The 27348-nt window shown below is 50.1% G+C and overlaps 1 protein-coding gene and 1 long non-coding RNA gene across 3 annotated transcripts in view; one reads left to right on the top strand and one right to left on the bottom strand.

Moving 5' to 3' along the window:
- Nucleotides 1–1620: 1620 nt before the first annotated feature.
- On the bottom strand, nt 1621–27348 carry LOC108398493 (protein-arginine deiminase type-4). Its single transcript, XM_017662561.3, has 16 exons — nt 27177–27348; nt 19788–19968; nt 18642–18708; nt 17167–17234; nt 15474–15591; nt 13955–14080; nt 12423–12601; nt 12154–12257; nt 11160–11271; nt 9596–9703; nt 6825–6979; nt 5867–6008; nt 5518–5620; nt 4625–4695; nt 3922–4062; nt 1621–2080 (listed from the first exon to the last, which is right to left on the bottom strand). The coding sequence occupies exons 1-16, from the start codon at nt 27266–27268 to the stop codon at nt 1847–1849; spliced, it is 2001 nt and encodes a 666-aa protein (XP_017518050.2). The 5' UTR covers nt 27269–27348; the 3' UTR covers nt 1621–1846.
- LOC140848827 (uncharacterized) overlaps nt 16999–27348 on the top strand; it is a 30557-nt gene continuing 20207 nt past the window's right edge. For both annotated transcript variants that reach the window (XR_012130022.1, XR_012130021.1), the window contains exon 1: nt 16999–17248. This is a non-coding gene — a long non-coding RNA (uncharacterized lncRNA). The remainder of the gene's footprint in view (nt 17249–27348) is intronic.

The following is a 27348-nucleotide window of genomic DNA, read 5'->3' as shown; positions in this document are numbered from 1 at the left end:
TTTATGTGATAATGATTCTGGACTTCAGCCTCCAGACCGTGAAAGCATAATTTTCTGTTGTTTTAAGCCACCCATTTGGGGTCGTTCACTAAAACAGCCTCAGGAAGCGAACCTGTGGCCTCTGGGGAAGGGAGAGGAGTTGGGTGTTGGGAGACCAGGTAGCAGGGACGTTCTTGCTCCCCGGCTCTGTTGTAAGGCGTCTCCAGGCTCCGTGGGGCTGGAGGACTGGCAGCTGGTGCTTCTGTCCTGTGGGCTTCCCCGGCTCCGTCACAGGTGCTCCCACCCCATGAATGGCTGGCGGCTGCCCTGCATGTGCCTTGACCCCAAGGCGGCCTTGGCCACCAACTTGTCTCCCGATCCTCTGCGGCCCCAGGAATCTAGCAAAACCTTAGCTTTTGTCTCCGAGGCCCTTAGCTGCTCCAGGCTATCCCAACAGGTTTTGGACAACCTCACACCAACATCCTTTGTACACAGTCCCCCTTCTGGTCCGCAAAAAACACTCATGCACCTTCCACCCCAGAGAATTTAGGGTCTTTTTGCAGGGGTGGAGCAGCTGACCCTCTTCAGAGGAGCATATTCTGACGGGGGTTTTACAGATCCCCTTCTCCTCAGTGGCATGCGGAGGCTTTGGACGGCCACTTTTCCCACCATCATGTTTCCCACGAGCAACCGACACACAAAACAGTATCTCTGTGCATTTACTGAGCATCTCAGACTCTTTGGAGCCAAGATCTGGCCTCAGCTGAGAAGACCTTGAGTCCTCAGAATTTATTTTTCTACAAAGGAATCTAGGCCCCTATGTCAGGGCCATAAAAAACACATACAAAAGGACACAGGGGTTACTGACTTCATCCCCCCAGGTCCCTGGCCCCTACCATGTGCGTGCCAGGCTCTAGGCAGCCCTCGGCCCAGCAGCCAAGGAGACGAGAGCCTGCTTTAGGGCACTCTCAGGCTGGTGGAACAGAAATGGCAAATGTGAAGAACGAAGAGGATTCATGGACCCTGTGGCCCCCCTGGGTTCTGGCATTACTCGGCTGTTGTCCTTTTTCTCAAAGGACAGCATGAACAGGGGTGCAATTCTTCACCCCCCCTTGTGCTTGGAACTCGGCACATGTCCCTCTGCGGCCCACTGAGGAGGCGTCTCAGGCTGGTGTGACTTTACAGCCCTGCTTCAGGTCCTGCCTCCTGGCCATGCGCCCCTGTGATCCAGTCTACTTCTTATAGTTTTATTGTGTGTCATGATGTGTGACATCAGAGGTGTGTGCTTTATACGCACACGGTAAAGCAAGTGACCAGAGAACATTCATATACTTCAGGATGTTCCCTCGGCTGCTCTCTGGGAGGCGATTTCGATGCCGCTTTGAGGAGGGAAGGGTCGCACGTGCGGGACCTCAGCCTGCCTCTTCCCTCCCCTGTCTCGCAAAGGCTCTGTGGGTAGCTTAGACTGAGCCAGGCTCAGATCACAGATTTCAGACACCAAATGTTACGTGTCCAGGAGCTAAAGACACCCTAGTAACATTGGTCTTCAGTGTATGCTGGAAGCACCTTCAAGTTAGTAACATTCCATTCGACCATGAAAATGAAAGAATGAAGCCAGGAATGATCGCTTGACCTCACATACAAAGTGATTATAAAGCTTTACTGCAGCTCCTCAGAGCAGAACTGAGTGTGTGATGCTAGGGCCATCCTGGGATCTTCCCAGGGGGCACAGGGGGTCAAGGGACAGGGGAAGGATGCAAGCCACTGCCAGGAGGGTGCCACCTAGGGCTCTTGCTGTGCCACACTGCAGGGGACCAGAGCTCTGGCCAGGAACTTCCCGAGGGAGAGAACCCCAGGGGGGACCAGCTCAGGGCACCATGCGCCACCACTTGAAGGAGAAGGGTTGCCGGCGCACGTTGGTGCCACAGTGCACCTCCCCATGCTGAATGTGGTAGGTGTAGAAGTCGTTGATGAAGGTGCAGTGGAGGCCCAGCGGCTCCAGCAGGGACCGCACCTTCTCCTCCAGACAGCAGCGGCCGTTGATGACGGGCCCGAAGGGCTTGGGGATGCCCAGGTGCTTGCCCAGCACCAGCATGTTCACCTGCAGAGATGCGGGGTCACAGGTCAGGGGCAGCAGCGGGCAGCCTGCATCACTATCCAAGTGTCCCCTTCTTCAGACCTTCAGAAATAGTCCCACTTCACAGATGAGGAAACTGAGGTCAGACAGGCAAAGTGGGGTACCTGAGCCCACCCAGCTAGTCTAGGACTTATGCACAAGTCACAGAGCTGAGGAATACCCAAGACTTGTAACCAAGTCAGACACTGGGGCCCATGCTGTTAGCACTGCACTCTCCTTCCCCACCTGCTCCATTACTCAGGGCCCAGATCAAATGCCACCCACTCTGTAAAGCTATGCATGAACCCTGAACTCTGGCAATGAGTCACCCTTCTATCCTCCCACAGCTCCACAGGCACTTAAAATATCTGTTGAATGGATGAATAAGCGACTACCTCTTTTGTAGCACTCTCCATATGCTACAACTTACGTAAATGACTCTGTTTCCTCCATTACACTGGGAGGCAGCCCGGTGAGCTCAGAGGATGAGGATTTGGGCTCCAGGCCAACGTGGGTTTGACTCCCAGCTCTCCTACTCAATAGCTGTGTGACTTTACGCGTCACTTCACCTCTCTGAGCCTCATCAGCAAAATGAGCCCAACCACACGTCCACTGCTATAACAATTAGGTAACGTGCATGCAGAATCATGTGCTGGCACATAGTAGGGACACAGTTTCCAGGGCTTGTGCGTCATTGAAGGAGCATCTCATTCTCTGTCACCACTTAGACACAGCCCATTCCCAGTGCCTTGCACTCCTAGTTTCTTGGCCTGTTCCACGCCCACCCAGCCCCACCCTTGGGCTCCTGGGAGAGAGGCGTGGCTCATGCTCAGGCTCCTGACAGGGGCCTCGAGCAGTGAAGGCACACAGTCAGCCCAATGACTTCATTTAGACGCCTCACCCCCTCGCTGTTGGCATCAGCTTTCTTGCCTGAGCTGGGACACCTGGCTGGGCTAAACCACAGAAGAAACAAAATGCTGGGGCCAGGGGATTTAATTCAGGGAGCGAGAGGAGGGTGCCCCTCCTGTCTAATTGACCAAGGAACCCTTTATTCTAAACAAAATCTTAGGCAGCACCTCAGTACATAAAACAGAAAAGGCCCAAATCACTGGGTTGGAGGCACTGCCTGGCAACTCCAGTGCCCCGGGGAACCCAGTTTGACAACCACTGTGCCAGGGGCTACTGACTCCTTTCTGAACTGTAACCCCAGCACTGCAAGAGCGGGTGCCTGAGGGGCCCCAGTAGAACTGGGGAAAGTTTCTGTTTGGCCCTTGGGGATTAGTGGAGAGACAGTGTAAGGCAGAAGCATGCTAAAAATACAGTAGGCGACTCAAGATGGTGGTTGGGGGGTCACAGTGACGTATTCTGTGACCCCCCCTTCAGAGGAGTGAACCCCACCCAGTCCAGGCAGTCCTGTCTCAGCTCCTCAGAGGGGTCTTCCTGGAAGCCCCAGACTGAAGGGGTGTGTCCACCTTTATTCCCTTCCAAATACAACCTGAGGGTCTCTTGTTTGTTGCTTGTCCCCCCAAGCCTACCCCCCCCAGGGAAGCCTGCAGGGGGCAGTGCAGAGGGCTGGTTAGAGCGGCGGGACCTGCAGCCAGACTCCTGGTTCCAAATCCCACCTCTTGCCAGCTGTGTGTCCCTGTGCCAGAGCCCTCACCTCTCTGTGCCTCATCTGTAAATGACAGTCTCTTCTAACTCCGCCCACAAGCTGCACTGGACCACATCACCCCTTGTGGCTGGGCAAACTGCCAAGTCTCCTGGACCTGCACCCAGAGCCCAGCTGGCCTCCCTAGCTTAAGGCCATCGGCAAAGTTGCCTCTCACCATGTTCGGGAAAAAGGCTTCTGCCTTGAGGGTCCCCTTGAAGTCTGCCTGGAGCTTGAAGAGCTGGGGGATGTCCACGATGTCCTGCTCCGTCAGGCCCAGCTCCCGCTTCAGCACCTCGCGGTTCCAGTCGATGCAGCTCTGGGGGTGAAGGAGGAGCAGTGGGGTAGGGGAAGGCGAGCGGGGGACAGTGGGCACGGGCGGACACGGGTGGAGGTAGCGGAGCACCGGGCCTGGCTGGGGCCGACAGGGGTGCGGTGCGGAGCGCGGTGTGGGTGGGGGCCTGGCCAAGGGAAGGACAGCCCCCGTGTCAGGAGGGCACTGACCTCCTGCCCTCCCTCCGCTCTGCTCAGTCCCTCTGCCTCTGGCTTCTGCTTCTGTGTCCCCGTTTTTGTGGTCATTTTGTGTCACTCTAGTGCTTGACCTCTCTCCTGCCTCTGTCCCTGAGGACACGGGTTCGCCTGCCTTCTCAGCCTCCACTCTCCTGACTTCCTGTCTTTTCCATGCATCGCCCTGGTCTGTTCAGTAGCGGTGCCTGAAGTCTCCTCTCGCTCTCACACCATTTACCCAGATCCCAGGGCCCTTCACGGCCAAGCCAGCCTGCAGCCCGTGGGAGGCTCTGCCTCTAATCACACGGAAGGTGGCCGGGGGTGGGGTTAGGTCTGCCCAGGATGTGGTATCTCCTGGGCACCCAGGCAAGTACCTCCGCGTATAAATTATGTTCTCTCAATTTCTTGTTTGACAATATCTCCTTTATTTTCTGCTGTTTTTTTCCTGTTATGGAGAAAAAGAGAAAAACATGCAAATGAGCTTAGAGGTCAACCTCCCTCTTCCCAGTAGGTGCTGTGGGGACTCAGTTTTCCCATCTATAAAATAGAGGCAACAGTGATTCCTAACATACAGGTTTATTGTGAGCACCTGGGAGGCAAAGGCCTTTAATAAACTATTTTATTAGTATAAGTTCTCCTTTACAGCATAATTCACTCCTTTCAATTCTCTTATCTCCAAAGGGGTCCTGGTTACTGGGAAACAAGTCTGCCCGTTGTCTGCTGCCACATGACATATTACAGATAATTGGTGAAAGCTCAGCCATGAGGACTTACCAGCCTCTGATGCTGGCCCATGTCTGTAGACTTTAATGAAGAAATAAGCTTTCATTCTGTGCCCCAGCTAGACTGAACTTTTCTTCAGTCCTCCAACACATGTTGCTGTCTCCTGCCTCTGAGCCTTTGCATTCACTGTTCCCTCTGTCTGGAACATCTCTCTTCCTCTCATCCCACTGCTTCATTTGCCTGACCAACTCCTGCTCATCCCTCATGCTCCTGCATAGTCTTTGCCTCCTCCAGGAAGCCTCCCTTGAGCTCCTTCCAGACACCCTGCAAAGCCCCTGTTGTAGTTGTTCTCTGAGCCACTTCCCCTGACTGTGAACCCTGAGGGCAAGGAGCTATTCTACCCTGTTCACACAGCATCCTTAGCACCTACTGCAGTGCCTGGTGCACAGCAGGTGCTCAGAGGACACACATTGCCTGAATCTGGCCATAGACCCCATGAGGGCGAGAAAGGACCCCAGGGCAGAACAAGGCATGCGCAACTTACTCTTGACCCCTTCAAATAGCACGGCCTCTTCATGGCCCTCCTTCAGCAGTTCCTGGAACAGTTTATAGCAGGACCTGGGGCTGGCCAGGAGCAGCCGGAAGCCCTGGAGGCAGAAATACTGGGGTCAGAATCAGCTTTGCCCCAGGAGCTCCCAGGGAGGAGGGTTCTGCCGAGGGTATGGAAATGCGGGCTTGGACCAGGCTGGCAGCCTCCTCCAAGCACCCTCCTGGGCTGAGGGGGAAATTGTGTCAGGCATGTAAGGCCAGGCCTTCCAGGCAGAGTGCAGAGTTGCACTTGGGAACCCAGGAAGGAGGCATGTGGCTTCCATCAGGCAGCTCCCAGACCACACCTTCCCATGCGCCGGAACAAAGCTCAGGAACTCATCCACGTGGCCCACAAACAGCCAGTCGGAGTAGAGCCTCACTGGGGCCTGCACCTGCTGGGCACTGAGGAAGTCCTGCAGGGCCTGGTGCATCTCATGGCTCTCATTGCTGCCAAAACGGGATGAAAGAAGTGTTAGGTGAGGGGTGGGGGTCGGAGATGACCAGCCTTGGTGCTGGTATTGAAGGTAAATACAGGGTTCGGGGCTGTCCAGCCTGGGTTGGTGACCCTGTTAGCTGTGTAGACTTGGGGTATTCCTTCACCCCACTGAGCTTCAGGTTTCTCTTGCTCTGGCCTCCACAGTCCTGCATCATCTAGCCCCTTGTTCTTCGTCTTACCCAATCTGTTTTAGCCACTCTAGCCTTCCTGAACATACCAAGTTCATTCCTGCCTTGGGGCCTTTGCACATGCTTTTTCAGCTGCCAGGAATCCTCTACCCCAGAGCTCCAAGCAGCCATGTTGTCCTTGTCATCAGGCCTCAGCTCAAAAGCCCCCTCATCCCTGGGCACCCTAACAGCCCCCACTCCTCCTCTGCCCTCTCTTTTTTGTTTTTTTCACTATCTGAAATCATCTTATTTTGTTCACTTTCTATTATGTGTCTCTCCCACTAGAACAGCGGCAGGGACTTGTCCACCACGTTCACGGCAGCATTCCTTCCCCGCTCCTAGCACACAACCTGGCACATAGCAGGTGCTCAGTAAATTCTCACTGACCCTAAGAGTGTCGGTGGCAGAACTGCAGTTTGAGCTTGAGTCTACTGGGCTCCTGAGCCCGTGTTCCTTGCTCTGCACTTTGATTCCTCCCACATTCCCTAAAGTATGTGGAGCCCTCTTACATTGGGGGAAAGTAGGCCAGGCTTCCATTCTGGCTTCTGCTTTTCCATATGGCATCCCTGGGTCTACCCCTCTCTCTGCTTCCCTCCTCACCTGGGATAACTGCTGCTCCCAATGAGAATCCTGCCCAGAGGGTAATTCTTCTTCCCGACTCTAACTGGGGGGCTCACTTCCAGGTTTCCAAAGGAGTCGAGGTCAGTAACATTTCCTGTTTGGGGCCCTCGAGTCACGTAGCCAAAATCTGGACCCTGAGATGGGAGAAGCATGTGCCAAGTGTTAGATAAACTTGGTCCCTGGGTGGAGAGAGGGTGGGGTCCAGGTTGAAAGATTAACCCATCACTGGAAGGAATTAAGCAACTGTCAGCTGCTGGCAGAGAGCAGGCAGCTGGATTATTTATGTAATGTTGAAGGAATGCTGAATCCGGGGATTAGGAACAGGGACCAGCATTTGTTGAGTCCCTAAAGTGTGCCAGCTGCTTCATAAACCTTAACCTGGGCATAACAATGAATCTGCAAAGCATTGTTGTTATCCTCATTTATCAGAGAAGAAACAAGACTCCGAGTGGTGTGGGGTTCCTTCAGTCCCCCGGCCAGTGGGTGTGCAGGGACCAGGATCTGAGTTGTCTGCACAGCAGGCCCTTTTGGTTCCCACCATGCACGCAGCGTCCTGACCTCGGGCTGGAACGAGCTCGGCCGAATGGCTGTGAGGACTCCAGGTGGGTCCTCCGGAGAACTGTTGGCAGCACATCTCCCCTCCCCTGGACCAGTTTCTATCGCTGTTGTAATATACAAGTGTTCTCTCGCAGTTTGGGAGGTCAGGAGTCTGCAGCTGGTTTCACTAAAATCAAGGTGGGGCAGGGCTGGTTCCTTCTGGGCCCCGAGGGACAATCCATTTCTTTGCCTTTTTCAGCTTCAGGTGGCCACCCAGGCCTGTGGCCTCTTCCTCCATCTTCACAGCACATCTCCCAGCCTCTGTTCCTGCCATCACATGTCTCCTCCCCCTCTGAGCCCCTCCCTGTTATAAGGACCCACCCAGATAATCCAGGAGCATCTACCTGCCTCAAGATCCCTAATTTACTCACATCTGCCAAGTCCCTTCTGCAGTGTAAGATGGCATCAGGCTCCAGGGCCTAGGACCTGGACATGTTGGAGGGACCATCATTCAGTCTATTGCACTAGCTCCAGCTTTCTACAGATCAATGGGCTGTACCCTGGAGCTTCTGGGGCACCCATGGACTCCCCGAAGGTAGATTCCAAATTGTGAGCTTGGGTGCACTTTTCTGGGAAGATGTGACTCCATGAGTTTAAAAGCCATCATTTCCAATTCTAGTCCTCCGTTTCTCTCTGAACCCCACGCCAACCTCCTTCCAGCCACGCCTGGGCCATTGAACCTGTTTTCATCCAGGTCTTCGTGACTGCCACACAGCTAACCCCTGGCAGGCAGTGCTCGGGCCTTGTCCTGCTTGCCCACCGGCAGCAGCTGGGCCAGCCGGTCGTGTCTCCATTCTCCACATACTTTCCCCACTTGGCCTCGGGGACACTGGGCGCTCTTTGGTCCTACCCCTCCGATGCTCCGTCTCCTGTGCACAGGGTGGGGCCCAGGCCTGCGTCTTCTTTTGTTCTCCAGTCTCACCTGTCTTTTGGTGATGTCACTCAGGCTCATGAAATGCCATCCATGTGCCTGGAACATCAGGCTCCAGGTCACTGAACAGGGTAGGACGGAAGCCAGCGAGAAGGGCCAAGGTCTCCGCGGCAGCTGACTGATTTGTCCCATTGCTCCTGGACAGGCAAACCTGATTCTGTGGTGGAGACACCGTGAACCAAACAAAGTCCCTGCATCGGCACCTCTCAGCTCAGGACAGTAGGCATGACTCCAAGAGTTGCCAAGTTAAACTCATGTTCTTCTCAAAGCCTCCTGTGTGGGCGGGGCCGCCTCCCTTTCCCCTGGGGTGCAGGGTGCTCCTTGGAAGCCATACATCGGAGCAAGCCTTGCACCCCACACTCTTTCCTCCATTTCCTCTGGGCGCCTGGAGTCAAGGGACTGTCAGGGCTCAGAGTGCGGGTCTGGTGACCTCCAGGGGAAGCAGGGAGACATGGCGGTTCAGAGCTGTGCCCATGGAGTCAGACGGGCCTGGTTTGAATTCCAACTTCTCCACTCCTTTTGTGTGTGACCCTGGGAAAGCTGCTTCACCTCTCTGAGCCTCAGTTCCTTCATGTATAAAATGGGCCTAGGGATAACATCTACACATATTGCATGAGTCAGTGCATGTAAAGCCTTTAGTGCTGGGACTGACACAGAAAGACGCTCAATGAAGACAACCATTGTTATTGTTATAGTAATTCTGTGCTGAGTTTGCACGAACCTGCCAGGCGGGTGGAGCATGACTCACCACTATGTTACCCGCCTCCCCAAATCCCAAACACATGTAGAATCTTGGGCTGATAAAGTCACACCCAGGAAATGGCCATTCTGATCCTGAGACCCAAGCCCTTGTCCTCGGTGGAGCCCCTGAAGGCCAGAGCACCCCCCCCACCGCAGAATGGGGTAGGTTCTGCTCCTGGTCCCCCCTCTACGCCACAGTAAGAGCATCCTCAGTGGAGCAAGATGCCAGATGCCCAGCCTGACCTGTATCCTTGGCAGGGTTACCCTGAGGACAAGGTGAGCTCATAGCTGGACAGGGCTTTGGGAGGAGCCAGATCTCATCACTTGAATAGCAAAACTAACAGTCACCTGCCTGATCTGTGCTCAAGTGGGAACGCCGCCGTGGGGGCCAGACACGCCGCCGTGGGGTGGGGAGAGCAGCCACGAGGAAGGAGACCTCGAGGCAAGGGGGTCCCGGCCCCACTGCCCCTCCAGCACCTACCAGCACACACTTGATGGGGAACTCCTTCAGGCCTCTGTTCCTGGGAGAGTCAAAGACCACGGGCAGGGTCTGGTGCGGTGCCTGGATGTAGCCGATCTCCATTTCATCCTGCGGAAGGGAGGCTGGTGCGCATGCTGCCGGGTCCCGACGCCCAGCACAGGGATGGGGGTGGGACCACCCATGATGCTCTCCTGATTGTGTTCAGACTCAGGTGATAGTCAACCCCAGAGCAGGGGCTCTGAGAAAGGCGAGCTTATTATCGTGTATTTGCTCAAACAGGTTGTGAAATGCCGCAGTGCCCTCCTTCAGTCCCACTCCTGGTGAGTGCCCGGCCGGGTGCTGCTGGGTGCCGGGGTCCCATGGAGGATGAGCCCCGGGCCCTGTCCTCAGGTGAGAGACCCAGGGAGCTGGGCACTTGCACCAGCACTAGGAGGTGATGGGAGAGGAAGCGGGGAGTCTGGGGAACAGAGAGGATGCTCCTGATGCGGCTGGGCCAGGTCAGAGGAGACTTCCTGGGGACAATGCTGCCAAGCCGAGGCCTGGAGAGCAGGAATGAGAGTACCCCTCCCCCAGTGGGGCAGGTAGGGCCCAGCCCATGGGGCAAAAGGGGGAGAGCTCAGAGACAGGTCTGGTGCACAGCCTGCCTGTATTCGAGGAGGCAGATGTGATACGGGACATGTACTATTAGGCTGAGGTAAAAAAGGGTGCTATGCCAGCAATTCTATGCAGTTCAACCTAATTTAACACAGATCCAGTGATAAAAAAGGAAGAGAGGACCTTGCTTGGTTGAAGAAAGAGGGGTGGATTCCCGCTGGAGGGATTGGGGAAGGTTTTGGCGGGGGAGCTTTGGAGCGGGGGCTGGACAGGCATGATCTGGACATGGGACGGAGGATGGGGCGGGCAGCCAGAGGGAAGGAAGAGCATGGGCGAAGATATGGAGCTGGGGGCAGGTGGCCGGCACGGGGGGGCAGAGTCCCAGGGCAGAGCAAGGGGGTAGCCAGGAGGTTCAGTTCAGCCCACCAACAGCCCTGTGCCACCCTCTGGGGTGCTTAGCTATGAGATGCAGGTCCTGGCATGATGGGGGAGACTGGCACAGAAGCAGAATGGTGATGCTGTGTGGTCAGTGTGGTGGCAGGCTGGCACTGGGTGAGGGGGGCAGCCAGGTAAGGAGGGCCCTGGGGACAGGCTGAGAAGGAGGAGATGGGAACCATGGAAAGTGCCAGACTGGTGGGTGGGCCTGGGTGGGTGGGCCCAGCAAGGCTGGCCTGGAGGGACCTGAGCTGGCAGCATTTCTGGACGTTGTCTGAAAGTTTTCAAGCAGGAAGGTGGCTTTCATCCTGGTGACCGTGGCAGGCATGCAGTGGCCCATGGTTCATGCTAATTGAATCACTTGCCTGAGACCCCACATATGAGGACCCACAGAGGCAACTGGCGCCCTGCCCACGCCAGGGTAGCCAGCAAGGGGCCTGGCCAAGCCTCAGAGCCCCAGTCCCCAGGCGTCCCTTGGCCCTCGGGGGCTTTCATCCTGCATGTCCCGGGCCGCCTGCCCTGCGGGGCCACGTACCTGCATCCACCGGTCCTCCATGTTCTGCTCCTTGGAGCAGATGGTCAGCTTGCACCTGGCTTTCTTGGCCAGAGCAGTCACTGACTTCAGGAAGTCCTCATTTTCAAATGTCCTAGAAAGAAGAGAAAAAAAGCTCCTTAGTGCTTGGGATTCAGTGGCCATGGCATTGGCAGGGCTCTGAGTGGGGTACACTGGGCCCCTAAAGGACCCCTAGGGGTGCGGCAGGGGCTCAGGCCTGGCCAGAGGGGGAGGTGCACAGTGGGTGCTCAGGAGATGCTTGTGGTCTGGACAGAGACGCCTGCCTCGTCCTGTCTTCCTGCTTTTAAAAGCATTGTCTCACTGAACCCTAGGAACAGTCCATGAGGGGAAGCAGCCCTTCCACCGAGGAGGACAGAATTAGGGGTCACTGCTCAAGGTCATGCCCCCTGGGGGCAGCTCTGGGATTCAAACCCAGGCTTGCTGGCTTCCAGCCTGTGTCCTGGCCACCACGTTACACTCTCACCCCTCCTGCCCCAGAGCAGCTGGAAGAGGAGAAGGGTCCTCCGGAGACCCCAGTGGACTTGACAGATGCCCTTGAGAGCGGGATGGATGCAGATGGCCGTATCCCCAGGGACAAGACCTGGCAGTTCAGAGGCCGGCCAGGGTTTTGAATGAGCCCCCGGGGCTTCTGGTGTGGCAGGTTCACAGGCCACATGCAGAGAAGCCCTAGAAGCTTGGTCCAGGGACCGAAGGCTCTCATCTTCTGGGTGTAGCAAACTCTATGGGTGCCCAGGCGCTAAAGCAGGGCTCAGCCAGCATCAGGGCAGGCTAGAGACAATGGCAAGGACAGTAATGATCTCCCTGCCTTTTCATGCCTCCAAGCAAGCGGCAAGTCCTCAGCAAGAGGTGGCAGGGCTCCACCCCATTCACAGAGCAGGCGTGGTGGGCCTGCAGCGAGGACCCGGGGCTCCTGGTGTGCCCGTGCCCCTCCGCCTAGCATGCCAGCGCTCCTCACCTGCACACATACACCTCCCTCGGGGGCTGAGTGTTGGGGGTCATGATCCAGGGGGCCACGCGGAACACCACACTGTCTTGGAAAACCGGGATGTTGGGAAGTTCCTGCAGGGAGTGGGCACGGGAGGGGCTGTCATCGCAGCCAGGGTCCAACACCTACTGCTTCCCAGCGGCTGTTTGGAGTCCCCTCCCCAGCTGGGGTGTGCACACCCCCCATCTAGCTGGGCCACCACCTAGAAGCCCAGGCCCCCCCAGGCCATCTTGGTCTACCGGGTTGGACATGTCCAGCAGGGAGATGGTGAGGGAAATGAGCCCTGGGAAGTTGGCGTCTGGGAAAGCGAGGCCCTCCACGTAGAAGTCTGTGCTCTGCTGGCCTCCCGGGAGCTCCAGCAGGTATGAGGGCTGCTGTGGCCCCAGGACCTCCCTGTACTTGGAGGGCTGTTTGCCACCTAGGAGACAGAAGGGAGGCTCAGGTCTGCGTCCCTACCTCTGAAGACATGATCTTCTCCCCAGGGCTAATGTCTTCCCAGGGCCACCACATGTCACCCTGAGGGCCCCTCACAGTTAGTTCTGGCTGGAGCCTCCCCTTAGGAGAAAGGGACTAAAGCCTCAGTGGGAACAGGGTCCCCTGTCTGCAGGCCCAGGAATGAAATGATGGGGGTCCTGAGTCATTCCCAACTTTATGAAGTCTAATATACATGACAGTTCACTCATTCATTCATTCACTCATTCATTCATGCGTTCCCAAGCACCTGCTGTCAGTTGACACCTGAAGAGACCAGGGAGACAGTCCCTGTCCTGGTCCCCAGGGATGCCCAGTCTCCTGGGTGAGTGCAGAGGAGCAAAGACAACCAAATCGCAAACAGGATTAAATGCTGTGATGGAGGGAACTCTGGAGAGCCAGAGAGGGCTTCCTGGAGGAGGTGATGCCTACAAGGAGGCAAGGAACTAGTTTGTTGCCAAATCAATGTCAGTCTAATCACTTTGATCTGGAATCCAAGTAAGTCAGATCAAAACTCTTGGATGGCTTCCCCCACATGCCTCAGACTAGGAGGCAAAGTCATTCCATGCCCACCGGATTCGATCCCTCCCTCCTCTACCCTCACCTACCACCTAACCCGTACATACTGCACTCCAGTCGCACTGGCCTCCCGGCATTCCTCAAGCCCCCTTTGCACCTGTGGTTCCTTCTGCCTGGAATGCCCTTCCCCTGGGTGTCTGCATGGCCGTTACTACACCTCCTTCTTAATGCCACCCGGCATACTTGGCATTTTACTTATTTTATACATTGTCTCTCAACCACTGAGATGAAAGTGATGTGAGGGTGGGGACTTTTCATGTTCTTAGCTCTATGTCCTGTGCCTGGAACCCAACCCAACACTCAGTAGCAGGTGCTCCTGAGCTCCTGAGAGGTAACTGATGTCTTTGCTTAGCAGGGTCTTGGAAAACCAATTCTACATGACACTTACAGTCCACTTAGATTAAAAAATATCTCTTTAAACAAGAGCCCCCTGTGTGTGTGTGTGACAGAGACACATACAGAACAATTCTAACAGTCCCTGGGAAGGAGGCTGTTCCCACCACCACCCATCATCTTGTCGGACTGCATTTTGCCTATGTGCCTTTTCTAGAAGGTTACAGGTAGTGATGTTGCCCATCTTGCTCACTGTTGTATCCTTTGTTCTCAGAACCCAGAACATAGTAGGTGCTCAGGAGTTATTTCCCAAAGGGGGTGTGAAGGGGCTGACCCCATTGGCTGGGGCAGAAAGGGAACATTCAGATGACAGTCAAGGGTGACTCACGATTGGCTTGAAACACCCTGACTTTGTCCATCTCAGATTTGGCCACGTGGAGCACCAGCTGGTGCTTGAGGAAGAAGTCCGCGGGGGTCTTTGTGCTCAGGGTCACCAGGGACATGTCCTGCAGGTCTGGAACGAGAGGGAGGTGGCCTGAGACACCGGCCCCGGGCCCTCCCTTCCTCCACGTCTGCCCTCCCCTCAGGCCACTCTTTACCATGCTGCCGGGTGTGATTTTCTTCATGCTCTTTCCAGTATTTAAGTGATGCTTTTCATTTCAGAATTAGAGCTGATCAAATTTTTGGTCTTTTCTCACTAGGATGAGCTTAGGAAGCACGTAGAGCAACGCCTAACACAGCAAGTGCTTGATAACTGTTTGTGGGATGGCTGAGCGGAAGGGTTTCTCCCCAGGCCTGAGTGGGGAAGTGAAGCAGCCGGGGCGGTGGCCTGCAGAGGCGTGGGAGAGCGCAGCTGGGCAACAGCCTCGGGGTTAGGGGCAGGGTCAGCAGGGTTTGAACCCTGGATCTGCATGAGCTTGGAGGAATTATTTCAGTTTTTGGTGCCTCTGTTTCCTCATCAGTAAACAGGGCTAAGGCTAGTGCCCACGCACAGGGAGGAGTGAGGTCATGTGTATAAAGTGCTTATTACAGTGCCCGGCGTCCTGGGAGTACCCACAAAGGGCACCAGCTATTTTGATTAATGTTATGTGCAAGTGCTGTGTGGCACCTGCCCTCTGGCATCAGGCCAGGCAGACTGCCTGCAGCTTCAAAATGCATCCATTACTGTGCTAACTAGCAATGCCCAGGAAGGCCAAGCAGCTGCTCTGGCCGGGGACCTCAGCCCCTAGTGCCCTCCTCCAGTGCAGGTGGGCAATGTGTCTTCTACCCCCGCCACACTGCAGAGGTATGCCAGCAGAGACCCTGCACCCATCACCACCCTTGTGCCCCTAAACCTGCCCTGGTGTTGAGATGTCCAGGCTTAAATCCTGAGCCTGCGACTCACTAGCGGTGTGACCTTGAGCAAATTGCTTAACCCCCCCATGCTTCGGTTTTCCCCTCTGTAAAGCGGGGGTGAGGATAGTACATACTTCTGAGCTTGGTGTTGAAGGAGCATGTGAATTAGTAGTCCTGGAGTGGTCAGTGCAGTGCCCAGCATACAGCCAGGCCTCAGGCTGCTCTGATATGAATCTGGGGTGGTAGTCAGGCTTTTGTTTTGAATTATTCAACCCAGGTTTGACCCAAGAGCGAAGTACAGGTTGGGCAATGGGCCAGGGCATGGAAGCTGGGGCCTGGAGGAGGCATTGGGAGACCCAGCATTGGTCCCAGCTCTTCTCTGGCTGCTGTGTGATCCGGGGTGGGTTGCTCGCCCTCTCAGGGTCCTTGACCCTTCCTTCACCTGTACAGCAGGCATGCTAACAAGAACACGCTTCCAATAACCCCGGTTTCTGAGGGCTGTTACAAAGCTCAGGATGAAGGCCTATAAAACGACAAAGCTCTGTGCCCATCAGCTCTGGGGGGCTCTTTACCTTCGCTGTTAGACACCTTGTCATCCTTGCAGTCCATGGTGGGAGACTTGGGGTTGTCCTTGTCACAGTTCACCAGCAGGATGGCACCTTGCCCACGGGCACCCCAGGTCCAGGTCCTCTGTGGACACCCAGCACAGATGGGACACACTGAGGACCCCGTGGTTTCCACATCTTGCCCAGTTTAGACACCTTGCTCCCACATCAGGTAGCTCCTTGCTCCCAAGGGGGGATTCCTGCCTGCCCCCATGTCATAAGCAAATTCACCAAAAATGCAATTCAACCGCTTAGAAAAAGGAGCCCAAGACAGAAAAACTGATTTTTAACAGCTTTTGAAAACTGTTGGATTGGCAAACCAAACTGAGCTAAATATTGTGTCAAGATTCTAATCTTAATAGTTACTCTTAATTCCTCCTTCACCAAAGCATTGCTGTTATTCTTGGCAGCTAGCTACTGTCTGTGTGGTGATTAAAGCAAATTAAGCAGCCCCTCCCGGTGGGGTCTACTAGTGATGACGTCTTCTATTTTCAGGGGAGGATTTGCCCCCAGGGACTGTCTTGGGTGGGACATAAGGATGGATTCCACTCCCAGACTTGTAATTCTTCCCTCTACTTTTGACTGACCCTGCAAAGGGATCACCATCCTTTGACAGGTTATGTCCTCCTAAAGTGCTCACCAGCATAAAATTGTGCAGAAGCACATGGATGGGGCTAGAGGGTATTATGCTCAGTGAAATAAGCCAGGCGGAGAAAGACAAGTACCAAATGATTTCACTCATCTGTGGAGTATAAGAACAAAGCAAAAACTGAAGGAACAAAACAGCAGCAGACTCACAGAACCCAAGAATGGACTAGCAGTTACCAAAGGGAAAGGGACTGGGGAGGGTGGGCGGAAAGAGAGGAAGAAGGGGGAAAAAGGGGCATTACGGTTAGCACACATAATGTAGTGGGGGGGCACGGGGAGGGCAGTATAGCACAGAGAAGACAAGTAGTGATTCTATAGCATCTTACTACGTTGATGGACAGGGACTGTAATGGGGTATGTGGGGGGGACTTGGTAATGGGGGCAATCTAGTAACCATAATGTTGTTCATGTAAGTGTATATTAATGATACCAAAAACATATATATTGTGCAGAAGCTTTGGGGTTACAGGGACACCCAGAGCTTTATTCATGCACCCCCGTTAAGACTAGTCATCACCTGCACACCCCACCACCCCATCTTTCTGCAACATACATTCCCTGCCCCCACCTGGCTCCTTTCCTCTCCCGCCCCCTGCCATGTAGTCCTCTGTCTGTTATTCACTCCGTCTTGGCAGCACCACGGGAATGTCTCCCACCGGCTGTGAAAGCCTGGGGTAGGGGATTTTTGAGGCAGAAGTTGAGACCTGCCAGCAAATTTTCTCTCTGTGGTGCATTAACTGGGGGGCTCTGTAGTTTCCAGTTTGTAGCACAACACAGTCTCTGAACTCACAACTAGTGAAAGCTTAGTTTTGTAAGAGTTGGAAAATATATAAACCAAAATGGTAATGGTGGTTTTAATTTTTTTTCTTGTTCTTCCTAACTTGTGTCTCTTTTTCAGTTAACAGGGGATATGCAAGACAGACCGCTATTCATCCCATAACCACCAGGAGGCGCCAGAGGCGAAAACCCAGCAGAGTTGAGAGCGTTTAGGGCGGTTGAAGTTGAGCGGTACCTGGTCCTTCCTGGCTTTGGCCGGCTTCACTTTGCCAGTGCGGGTGATGTCCGCGCTCAAGGAGATTTCTGAAATTACACCGGTAAGAAGAGGGATTGGTGAGGGTACAGGGCTGGGGCACTCAGGCCCCAGAGGACGATGCTTTCCCCAGGAGCCTGTTCTCCCGCCCCTCGAGCTGAGACACAGGTTCAAAGGCATGCACAGATCGGGGCTTCTGACCACGCCCATTCTCCCCAGGGGGGCAGGCACAGCTATGATGCCGACCAGACCCTGCATGTCTGGCCATCCCTCAGGGTTTCCAGAAAGAATTCCCAGCCGACAGGGTGTTTGACCTGAAGCCCCTGCTGGCCCAGCTCTCCAAGCCTCTGGCCCCGCCTCTGGTCCCAGGGATCTTTGGGTGGGGGACACAGTGATGACTCCAACCCCACTGGCTTCTCATTATGTGTACTGTGACTGCACTGGGGACAAATCATGGCCCCAGATGCCCCCCGACTCTGTCCAGATGGCGTGACTGTGACAGCACACCTTCCCCGCTCACCGGAACACATGACCACACAGTGGTTCCCAGACGGAGACCCCTGTGCCCCAGTGTGATGTGCTGACCCTGTGAGCCTGAGTGTGGGGTTGACCTGGGTGACCTCTTAAACGTATCCAGAGCCACCCATTCATGTTGGGCCACAGCAGCATAGTGCTTCCTGGCCTGGCTTCCTGGCTCCTTCACTAACCAGCTCTGTAGCCGCAGGCCAATCTATTTACTTCTTTTACCTCAGTTGCTTCAGGTGTAATAACAGCACCAATCTCATTGAATCGTTGTTTAAGTTTAAATGTGAAGTTTTAGCACAATGCCTGGCATTGAGTTAGTACCATATTAATATTATTTAAATGTGTATTAATGAATAAGAGTCATTCGTGAAATAACACTTCAAGATTTCACATACTGTTCATATAGTGAATGCACATTTAGATACTAATAAAATGATATTGCTCAAGATGAGACTGAGTCAAAAATGTACTTTAAAGAAAAATATTAAATAAATATGAGTCTAGGTAGATTGTTGATATGGCAAAAATGGTGAAGACGGGATGGTGAAAATGGCAAAATAATGGAACTGGAACTGGGGAATACTGGTCTATATTATTGTATATAACAGTGTCATCATCTATTTTTTCTTATAATTAATTGAAGTGTCAAACATGTATAGAAATTCATATGTCAAAAATTCTTGTACCACTTCCTAAATTGAGGAAATATTAAGATGTAATTGAAGCTCTCTCCCCAGTTGTATTTCTCTATGGTTCACTGACTGGGGAAGGAATATTTACGAGCTACCAGATGTATAACTAGCTAGAAGCTGTTAGTCCTTTTTTTCTGCTCAGTCTCAAGTGAGCTCCAAGGTGTAGTTTCTTCTGGAGAGACACCTTGTAAGGGGGTGTGTGGCAGGGGAAGTGGCTTCCAGACTGTGGTCATCACTTACCCACCCCGGTGATGTAGAGCAGGGCTTGGATTGGGTTAGTCTTCCGTCCACAGTATGAAATCTGAACCTATAGGACAGTAACAAACCCCTAGTGACTTCTCTTAGTCATTCGACAAACACTAATGACCTCTGCTATGTGGCAGCTCAGGGCTGGAGGCTGAGAAGACAGAGATGGGTAAGAAGTGGTTCTAGCCTGTTGGGGGCACCCCAGCGGGTGGGACTGGAAGGGTAGCAGGACACTCAAATGACTGTGATGCATAAAAGAGGGTCCTAAGGGGGTACAGTGGGTTGAGTGGTGGTCCTCCAGAAGATATGTCCGCATCCTAATCCCTGGATCCTGTGAACGTGACTGTACTTGGAAAAAAAGAGGTCTTTGCAGATGTAATTAAGTTAGAGATCTTGAGATGAGATCATCCTGATTATCTGGGTAGGTGTTAAAACTGATGACAAGTGCCCTTGTAAGAGTGAGTCAGAGGGACATTTGACAGACTGAGGAGAGGGCAGGGTGACCCCGGAGGCAGAGATCAGAATAATGCAGCCACAAGTCCAGGAATGCTGGTGGCCACTAGAAGCTGCAGGAGGAAGAGAACTGATTCTTCCCAAGAGCCTCCAGAGGCAGTGTGGCCCTACCGACACCTTGATTTGGGACTTCTGTCCTCCAGAATACGTTTCTGTCCAGTGAGTCCAGTAGTTTGCGGTGATCGTTACAGCAGCCACATGATGCTAAACACACGGCCTGGCCAGGTTTCCTGGGGCTGCCTGGCTGTGGGCGCCCAGCACTCACCACCATTTGCAATTGCTGAATTGTATATTACAGGTTGTAAGCCCCGTGAGCGCTGTAATCTTACCGGTCTTGTTCATTTCTGTATCTCCAGTGCCTGGCTATGCCTGGTATGTAGCGGGTGATTATCAAACATTTGCTGAATGAATGAATTTAGTCAAAACCCTGGCCTCCATAACCCCCTCACATCCCTGTATTGTCTATGAGGACAGTGTGGCTGGAACAAGCCTCATGAGCTTTTCCAGAGAGAGAGAAGCCCCGCCAGGGCTGGGGCTGGGGGTCAGTGCTGGATGGACTCTGAGCAGCTAACCCGCTGTGACCTGCTTATCTCCTCCCACACGTCCCGCCCACAGCTCCACTCTCACCTTGAGGTCACCCGTGGTAGTGCTAGCAGCCGTCAGCCTCAGGCTCACCTCCAGCCCGGGGTCCAGGGACCACTTGGAAGGACCTGCGGGTTTCTTCTTGGCTGGAGGGCTGTGGGCAACATCCACAACCACTTCTGGGGGAGCATCGATGCTGAAGGACGTGCAGCCCTCAGGGGCAGAGCTGTGGGGGAGAGCGATGGGGGGACAGAGGGACACCCTGAGGCAGGGCCAGCCCACCACTGCTCTCCCCAGCGTCCTTCCTTTTCCCAACAAGTGTCAACACCAGATGGCGGCCAGTCTGACGCTGATCGTGGGAGTGAGTACTGTGAGGCTGTCAGGAAATAGTGAGAAACAGAAAGAAAATCCTCTGACCTGGAGGGCTTACACCTGAGTTAGGAAAATTGTAGAGATGTGCACACCAAAGACACACACACTAGATGTATGCACAGCACAGAGCGCATTCCCAGAAATTTACAGCACACAAACGTACACACGTAGGATTGTGCATATGCCAAGAATCACACAGATTCTGCTTCTGGAATTATGGCAGACCAGTTCTCTGAAGGACCTTCCCCTTCCAAAGCAACTGGATCGTGGTTATAATACACTTTTTAAAGCACTGATGAGATTACATGAGGGTAATTTCCAAGGACTTTCTTCTCTGTACGCACACACACACACATACCAGTGGCAAAGCAAAAGGACACACAGGTCTCCAGAAAGAAAAGTCAAATCACCAATAAAGGAACAATAATGAGATTGAAAGCAGACGTTTCAACAGCAATAATGAAAGGCAGAAGAAATGTGGGTCATATCTTCAAACTATTTTTGAAAAACAATTATGAACTTTGTGTACTGGACACAGTAATATTTTAATAAAGACATCTTCAGATGAAGAAAAACTGCTATTTTAAAACCAACACATGTTCACCAAAGCAACTTCTAAAGATATACTTTAAAAAGAAGATATCTGTTGCCACAGTATGGTCTGAGATGTAAGAAAGAATAGTGGGCAAATAAAATGGGAACAGTTTTGGTAAATTAAACAAATATTGCCTGTATAAAAAAGGCTATAAAATATTAAAATCGTGGGATTTAAAAAAGGTAATAATGTAAATTGGGAGGGGTAATGAGCGTTGAAGCATTCTGAGGTTTTTGCTTGATAAGGGAATTAAGATAGTGTTTAGCTCTAGATGTTACAGAGTTAAAATTCCATGATTATAATTTAAAAGTATTTAACAAAAATTTTAAATTTAATATAAAATTTATATTTAATAAAATTTAAAGGTATTCATTTCAAGAATAAATATGGAGAAAATGCAATAATAAAAAAAGAACAGATAGTTTCCACTTAGGCAAAGAAAGAACTAAAGGCAATGTAGAAAAAATGGACAAATAAAAATTTAAAAATGAAATGGTAAAAACAAATCCAAATATATAAATAATCAAAATACATCTAAATGGATTAATGTTACTAGTTAAAAGAGTTTGGGATTAGATAAAGAAACTAAATCCAGTTATATGATATTTATAAGAGACACACCTAAAATACAGGGATACAGAAAAGGTGAAATTTTTAAAATAGGAAAAAAGATGTGTTATATCAACGCTAACCAAAAGAATGTTAGGGTGGGCATATTAATATCAGACAAAATTAATTTTTAGATAAAAAACACACTTTTAGCATTAGAGAGGACTACAACCTACTAATATAAGGTTCAACTCACCTAAAAGATATTCTAAACTTGAATGCACCTAATAATATAACCCCAATATGTGTAAAGCAAAATCGAAAGAAAGACCGGAAGAAGTACAAATCCACCATCATAATTGAAGAGTGCAACTCTTCTTTCTCAATTAACAGTGGATTAAGCAGACAAAAAAATTAGTAAGACAATTAACACTGGTTTGGTGGGCATATATATAATTCTGTACCCCACAAGTAGTAAATATATATTTTCCCAAGCAAAGTGCACAGGGATCACTAAAAAAATTGACCATGTAAAGTGGCCATAAGGCAAGTTGCAAAATGTTCAAGGTAACTTAACATACAGTATAGGTGACATATTCTTTGATCACAATATAACTAAGTGAGAAATCACTAGCATAAAGTCTATTTTAAAAAACATTTGAAAATTTAAAAGCTAGGAGTCCAGATAACTTACAAGTCAAAGGATAACTAATGGAAATTTAAAAATAATACTTAGAACTGAACAATAGTTAAAATACTACATTTCAAAACTTTGGGGGCACTGAAGGTGTTACTTTATGCCTTAAATGTCCATATATTTAAAAAGAAGAGAAGAGAAGAGCTGAAAAGTAAGTACATGGGGAAAAAATAGAAAATAAAATAGAATGTAATCTCTCCAGGTAGAAAAAACAAAGATGGAAAGAAATCTTTGAAATATAAAACAAGTAAATCAATGAAGCCAAAACAGACAAAAGAAACTGATTTTTGGCAAACAGACAAAAGAAACTCTGGCAAGATTGATCAAGGAAATAAAAAATGGAAAGTGAAAATATCACTACACAAAAAGCAGATTTTTCATAGCTAGTTGATAAAAGGTAAACAAGAACCCCACTGCAAACATATTTAATGGTAAAAATTTGAAAACCTTCCCTCTAAGACAGGAACCTGGCAAGCATGCCCACTCTTACACATCTTTTCAACATTGTACAGGAGGTTATAGCCCCTGCATAAGAGAATAAAAAATAAAGGCAAATTTAAAATAAAAGTAAAAGATACTTTTCTTACTGAAAAGAAAAAAAACATGCCATTATTTATGGACAATATGATTATCTGCAAACCCCAAAGGAATGTACAAGCTTAAGAGAAAGAGTAGGAAATTAATTAATAAGGTAGCTAGTAAGGTTAAGAGGCAAAAACCAGTTGCATATCCAAGAACAGACCCATAGATCAATGGAGCAGAATAGAGAGCTCAGATATAAACCCACACATATATGGACAATTAATATGTGGTAAAGGAGCCATGGATTTACAATGGGGGAATGACAGCCTCTTCAACATCTGGTGTTGGCAAAACTGGACAACTTCATGTAAGAGAATGAAACTGGATTGTTGTCTAACTCCATATACAAAAGTAAACTCGAAATGGATCAAAGACCTGAATAAAACTCATGAAACCATAAAACTCATAGAAGAAAACATAGGCAAAAATCTCTTGAATATAAACACGGGCAACTTTTTCCTGAACACATTTCCTAGGGCAAGGGAAATAAAAGCAAAAATGAACAAATGGGACTACATCAAGCTAAAAAGCTTCTGTACAGCAAAGACACCATCAGCAGAACAAAAGGTATCCTACAATATGGGAGAATATATGCATAAATGACGTATCTGACAAGGGGTTAACATCCAAAATATATAAAGAACTCGCACACCTCAACACCCAAAAAGCAAATAACCTGATTAAAAAATGGGCAGAGGATCTGAACAGACACTTTTCCAAAGAATAAATTCAGATGGCTAACAGGCACATGAAAAGATGCTCCACATCGCTAATTATCAGGGAAATGCAAATTAAAACCACAATGAGATATCACCTCACACCAGTTAGGATGGCCAAAATAAAAAAGACAAAGAACAACAAATGCTGGCCAGGATGTGGAGAACGGGGAACCCTCCTACACTGTTGGTGGGAATGTAAATTAGTTCAACCATTGTGGAAAGCAATATGGAGATTCCTCAAAAAACTAAAAATAGAAATACCATTTGACCCAGGAATTTCATTCCTAGGAATTTACCTTAAGAAAACAAGATCCCTGATTCAAAAAGACATATGTACCCCTATGTTTATTGCAACACTATTTACAATAGCCAAGAAATGGAAGCAACCTAAGTGTCCATCGGTAGATGAATGGATAAAGAAGATGTGGTACATATACACAATGGAATATTATTCAGCCATAAGAAGAAAACAAATCCTACCATTTGCAACAACATGGATGGAGCTAGAGGGTATTATGCTCAGTGAAATAAGCCAGGTGGAGAAAGACAAGTACCAAATGATTCCACTCATTTGTGGAGTATAACAAAAAAGCAAAACTGAAGGAACAAAACCACAGCAGACTCACAGATTCTAAGAAGGGACTAGCAGTTATCAAAGGGAAGGGGGTGGGGAGGGTATATGGGGAGGGAGGGAAAAGGCGATTAAGGAGCATTATAATTAGCACTCATAATATAGGTAGGTCATGGGGAAGGTAGTATAGCACAGAGAAGACAAGTAGTGACTCTATAGCATCTTACTATGCTGATGGACAGTGACTGCAATGGAGTGTGTGTGGGGGGACTTGATAATCTGGGTGAATGTTGTAACCACAATGTTGCTTATGTGAGACCTTCATAAAATTGTATATCAGTGATACTTTAATTTAAAAAAATCAGTTGCATTTCTATTCACCAGCAATAAATAGTTAGAAAACATAATTTAAAAAAAAACAGATATAATTTATGTTAGGATAAAACATTATAAAATACCTAGGATAAATCTAATGAATGACATGTAAGGGTTTTATAGAGAATGATAAAATCTTATAGAAAGCAATTAAAGAAGATCCAAATTAATAGGAAGAAATACCACAAACATGACTAGGAAGGCTTATTCTCATAAAAGTATGAATTCTCTCCAAATAGATTTATATATTCATTGGAAGTCCAGAGCTTTTCCTGGAACTTGACAAGTTGATACCAAGACTTACATGGCAAATCTAGGGGCTAATACAGTCAAAGTACTCCTTAAGGAAACGAAGCAAAGAGCGAAGGACTTTCTCTGCCAAGATGTGACTTACCATAAAGCCATGCATGGTGGTGTAACGGCTCAGGCAAGGACAAATGGCAGAGGTAACCTAAGGGGGATTGTACTAGATCTATGACTGAAGTGGTCTTGCAGATAACTGGGGAAAGGGGAGATTATGTAATAAATGGTGCTGGGACAATTGCTCATCCATATGGAAGATAATTAAATTGGATGAATAATGAAATAAATTGGTCCCACCATATGCAAAAACAAGCTCCAGGTTGATTCAAAACTTAAACATGAAAGACAGCACTTTATTTTTTTAAAGTAGATTCTATTTTTTAGAGGAGTTTTAGGTTCACAGCAAAATTGAGAGGAAGGTACAGAGATTTCCCATATATCTCCTGCCCCCACTTGCATATCATCTTTGCTATCATCAAGCACCCTGCACCAGATGGTTCATTCATTACAATTGATGAGACTGCATCAATACATCATACTCACCAAAAGTCCATGGTTTACATTGCGTTTCGCTATTGGTGTTGTGCTTTCTGTGGGTTTGGACAAGTGTATGATGACGTGTATCCACCACTGTAACGTCATACAGAGCAGTTTCACTGCCCTAAAAATCCTCTGTGCTCAGTAGTTGTTCCTCGCTTCCTGTAAACCCCTGGCAACCATTGATTTTGTACTGTTGCCATAGCTTTGTCTTTTTCGGAATGTTGGAAAAGCGCGCAGTATGCAGCCTTTTAAGATTGGCTTTTTTCTAGTAATATACATTTACGTTTCCTTCATGTCTTTTTATGGTGATAGGCATTTCTTTTTAGCACTGAATAATATTCCATTGTCTGGATGTACCACAATTTTTTATTCATTCACCTACTGAAGGTCATCTTGGTTGCATCCAAATTTTGGTAATTATGAATAAACATAATGTAAACTCCCACTGCCAATTTTTGTGTGGCTATAAATTTTCAGCTCATTTGGGTAAGTACCAAGGATCATACGGTAAGAGAATATTTAGTTTTATAAGAAAGGGCCTATCCTCCAAAGTGGCTGTACCATTTTGCATTCCCACCAGCAATGAATGGGGGTTTCCAGTGGTCCACATTCTTGTCAGTATTTGGTGTTCTCAGTGTCCCTTTATTTTGGCCATTCCAATAGGTGTGTAGTGGATAATAAACGTTGTTGTTTCAAACTGCTATGTTTTGTAGCAAACTGTTTCACAGTTGCAGATAACTAATACAGGATAAAGAAGTAAGAAAGGACGAGAGAGAGCAAGGGAAGGAGGAAGAAGAAACGAAGGAAGGAAGGAATTGCCTAAAAGACTATGGAATCATCCCACTCAGAGGCATTCACTGACATACTGATATTTTTTTCTCCAGACATGAATTTCTAGAGTAAATTTTGAAGAACCAAAGAGATGTAAAGTAGATGAAAAAACAAAAAAATTTTGCCCTCACTTTCCTAGCCTCTGTTGCCCCGATTTCACTCTGTCTGGGGCCCTCACTTGAGCCGTGTGTTGGAAGTGCCATGTAAGGATCAGCCAGGATGTGAGGCCAGGGGTTGAGTGACAGGGCTCACGGCCTCCCTGAAGGGGGCGCTCACTCCCAGAGGGCCAGGGTGGCCTCAGATGACATGAGGCTCTTTGTCCTTTGCTCCTCAACCTCTCAGTCTCCTGCCACCCCTCCGTGTCCCTGGAGGCCACCCAGACATTCACTGCTGCTCTCCCACCGCCCCGGTTCAGGTGGTGAGTGACGCTTTCAAGGAAATGCCCCAGACCCTCCTGTGGGCACCATTCTAGGACCACAGATGCCCTGCCTGGGACCGGGGAAGCCAGGGGCCACTACTCCTATTATTGAGAACAACAACGCCACCCAGAGCGCTCCTAGACCATTTGTTTAGCCAGAGCCTGGTACAGGGCTTGGCACCTACTAGGTATTCTGTTGGTTTTGTTGAATCAAGTAATTAGTGAATGAATGAATGAATGAATGAATGAATGAATGAATGAAAAACTACCAGGGATATGCCCAGCACTGTGCTAACTACTTAAACATTTTGATGGTTTTTCACATGTAATCCCTATAACCTCCCTACAAAGTGGGTGTTATCCCCATTTCACAGATGAGGAACCTGAGGTTCAGCTGCCCAAGGCTGCCCGGCTAGCCAACAGCAGGGCCAGGCTTCCTACCATGGCCTCTTCCCTGCCAGATCCTGTCTCATCACATCCATGCTATTACACACTCAGGCTTGGCTGAGAGGTGTGGGTGACATGAACTAGGTATGGGTCATGAAGCCCAGGGTCTAGCCTTGCTTCTAGGGCATACTTGCTCTGTGACCTTAGGCAAATCACTGACCCTCTCTGAACTCCCACTTCCTCAATGGTAAAAGGAGATGGTCCTGTTTGCCCTGTAATATTTCATTTGTGGTGAGGCCCTGGGGAACCCCCACTTGTACACGGCAAAGAACCTCTGCCCTGAGTCTGGTGTGTCCCAGGCCCCTCGGCGTATCTCTCCAGCTGCTCCCCTGAAGGCCAAGCCAACTACCCTGTGTCAGCGGAACCTTCTCATCCAGCATCGCTGGACCTGCCCCCCACCCCACCTCTTCTGCTCCCAGCATGTGCCCTGCTCACCTGTAGACGTCCAGCTGAGTCTCGGTGCCCAGCACACACACGGCGTAGGTGGGCTGCTCTGGGGCCACATGGATCACAGTCCCCTGGGCCATAGTCCAGCCAGCTTGTCCCTCCAGCTGCAGGAAGCCCCTGGGCTGGTTCCTTCATACCACCCCGCAGAGCCTGTGAGTCA

This window comes from Manis javanica, chromosome 4 (genome assembly GCF_040802235.1).
Source record: "Manis javanica isolate MJ-LG chromosome 4, MJ_LKY, whole genome shotgun sequence".
NCBI lineage: Eukaryota > Metazoa > Chordata > Mammalia > Pholidota > Manidae > Manis > Manis javanica.
The sequence above is the reverse complement of the archived record's forward strand: the minus strand, read 5'-3'. Positions and strand labels throughout refer to the sequence as shown.

What these genes read in the sequence shown, in the direction of transcription:
- LOC108398493 (XM_017662561.3), bottom strand. Translation starts at nt 27,268, where the DNA reads ATGGCCCAGGGGACTGTGATCCATGTGGCCCCAGAGCAGCCCACCTAC. An exon ending in AACATAATTTATACGCGGAG is followed by an intron (nt 4,063 to 4,624) that starts GTACTTGCCTGG and finishes CTTCACCCCCAG; the next exon opens with AGCTGCATCGACTGGAACCG. An exon ending in AAGCCTTTTTCCCGAACATG is followed by an intron (nt 2,081 to 3,921) that starts GTGAGAGGCAAC and finishes GCATCTCTGCAG; the next exon opens with GTGAACATGCTGGTGCTGGG.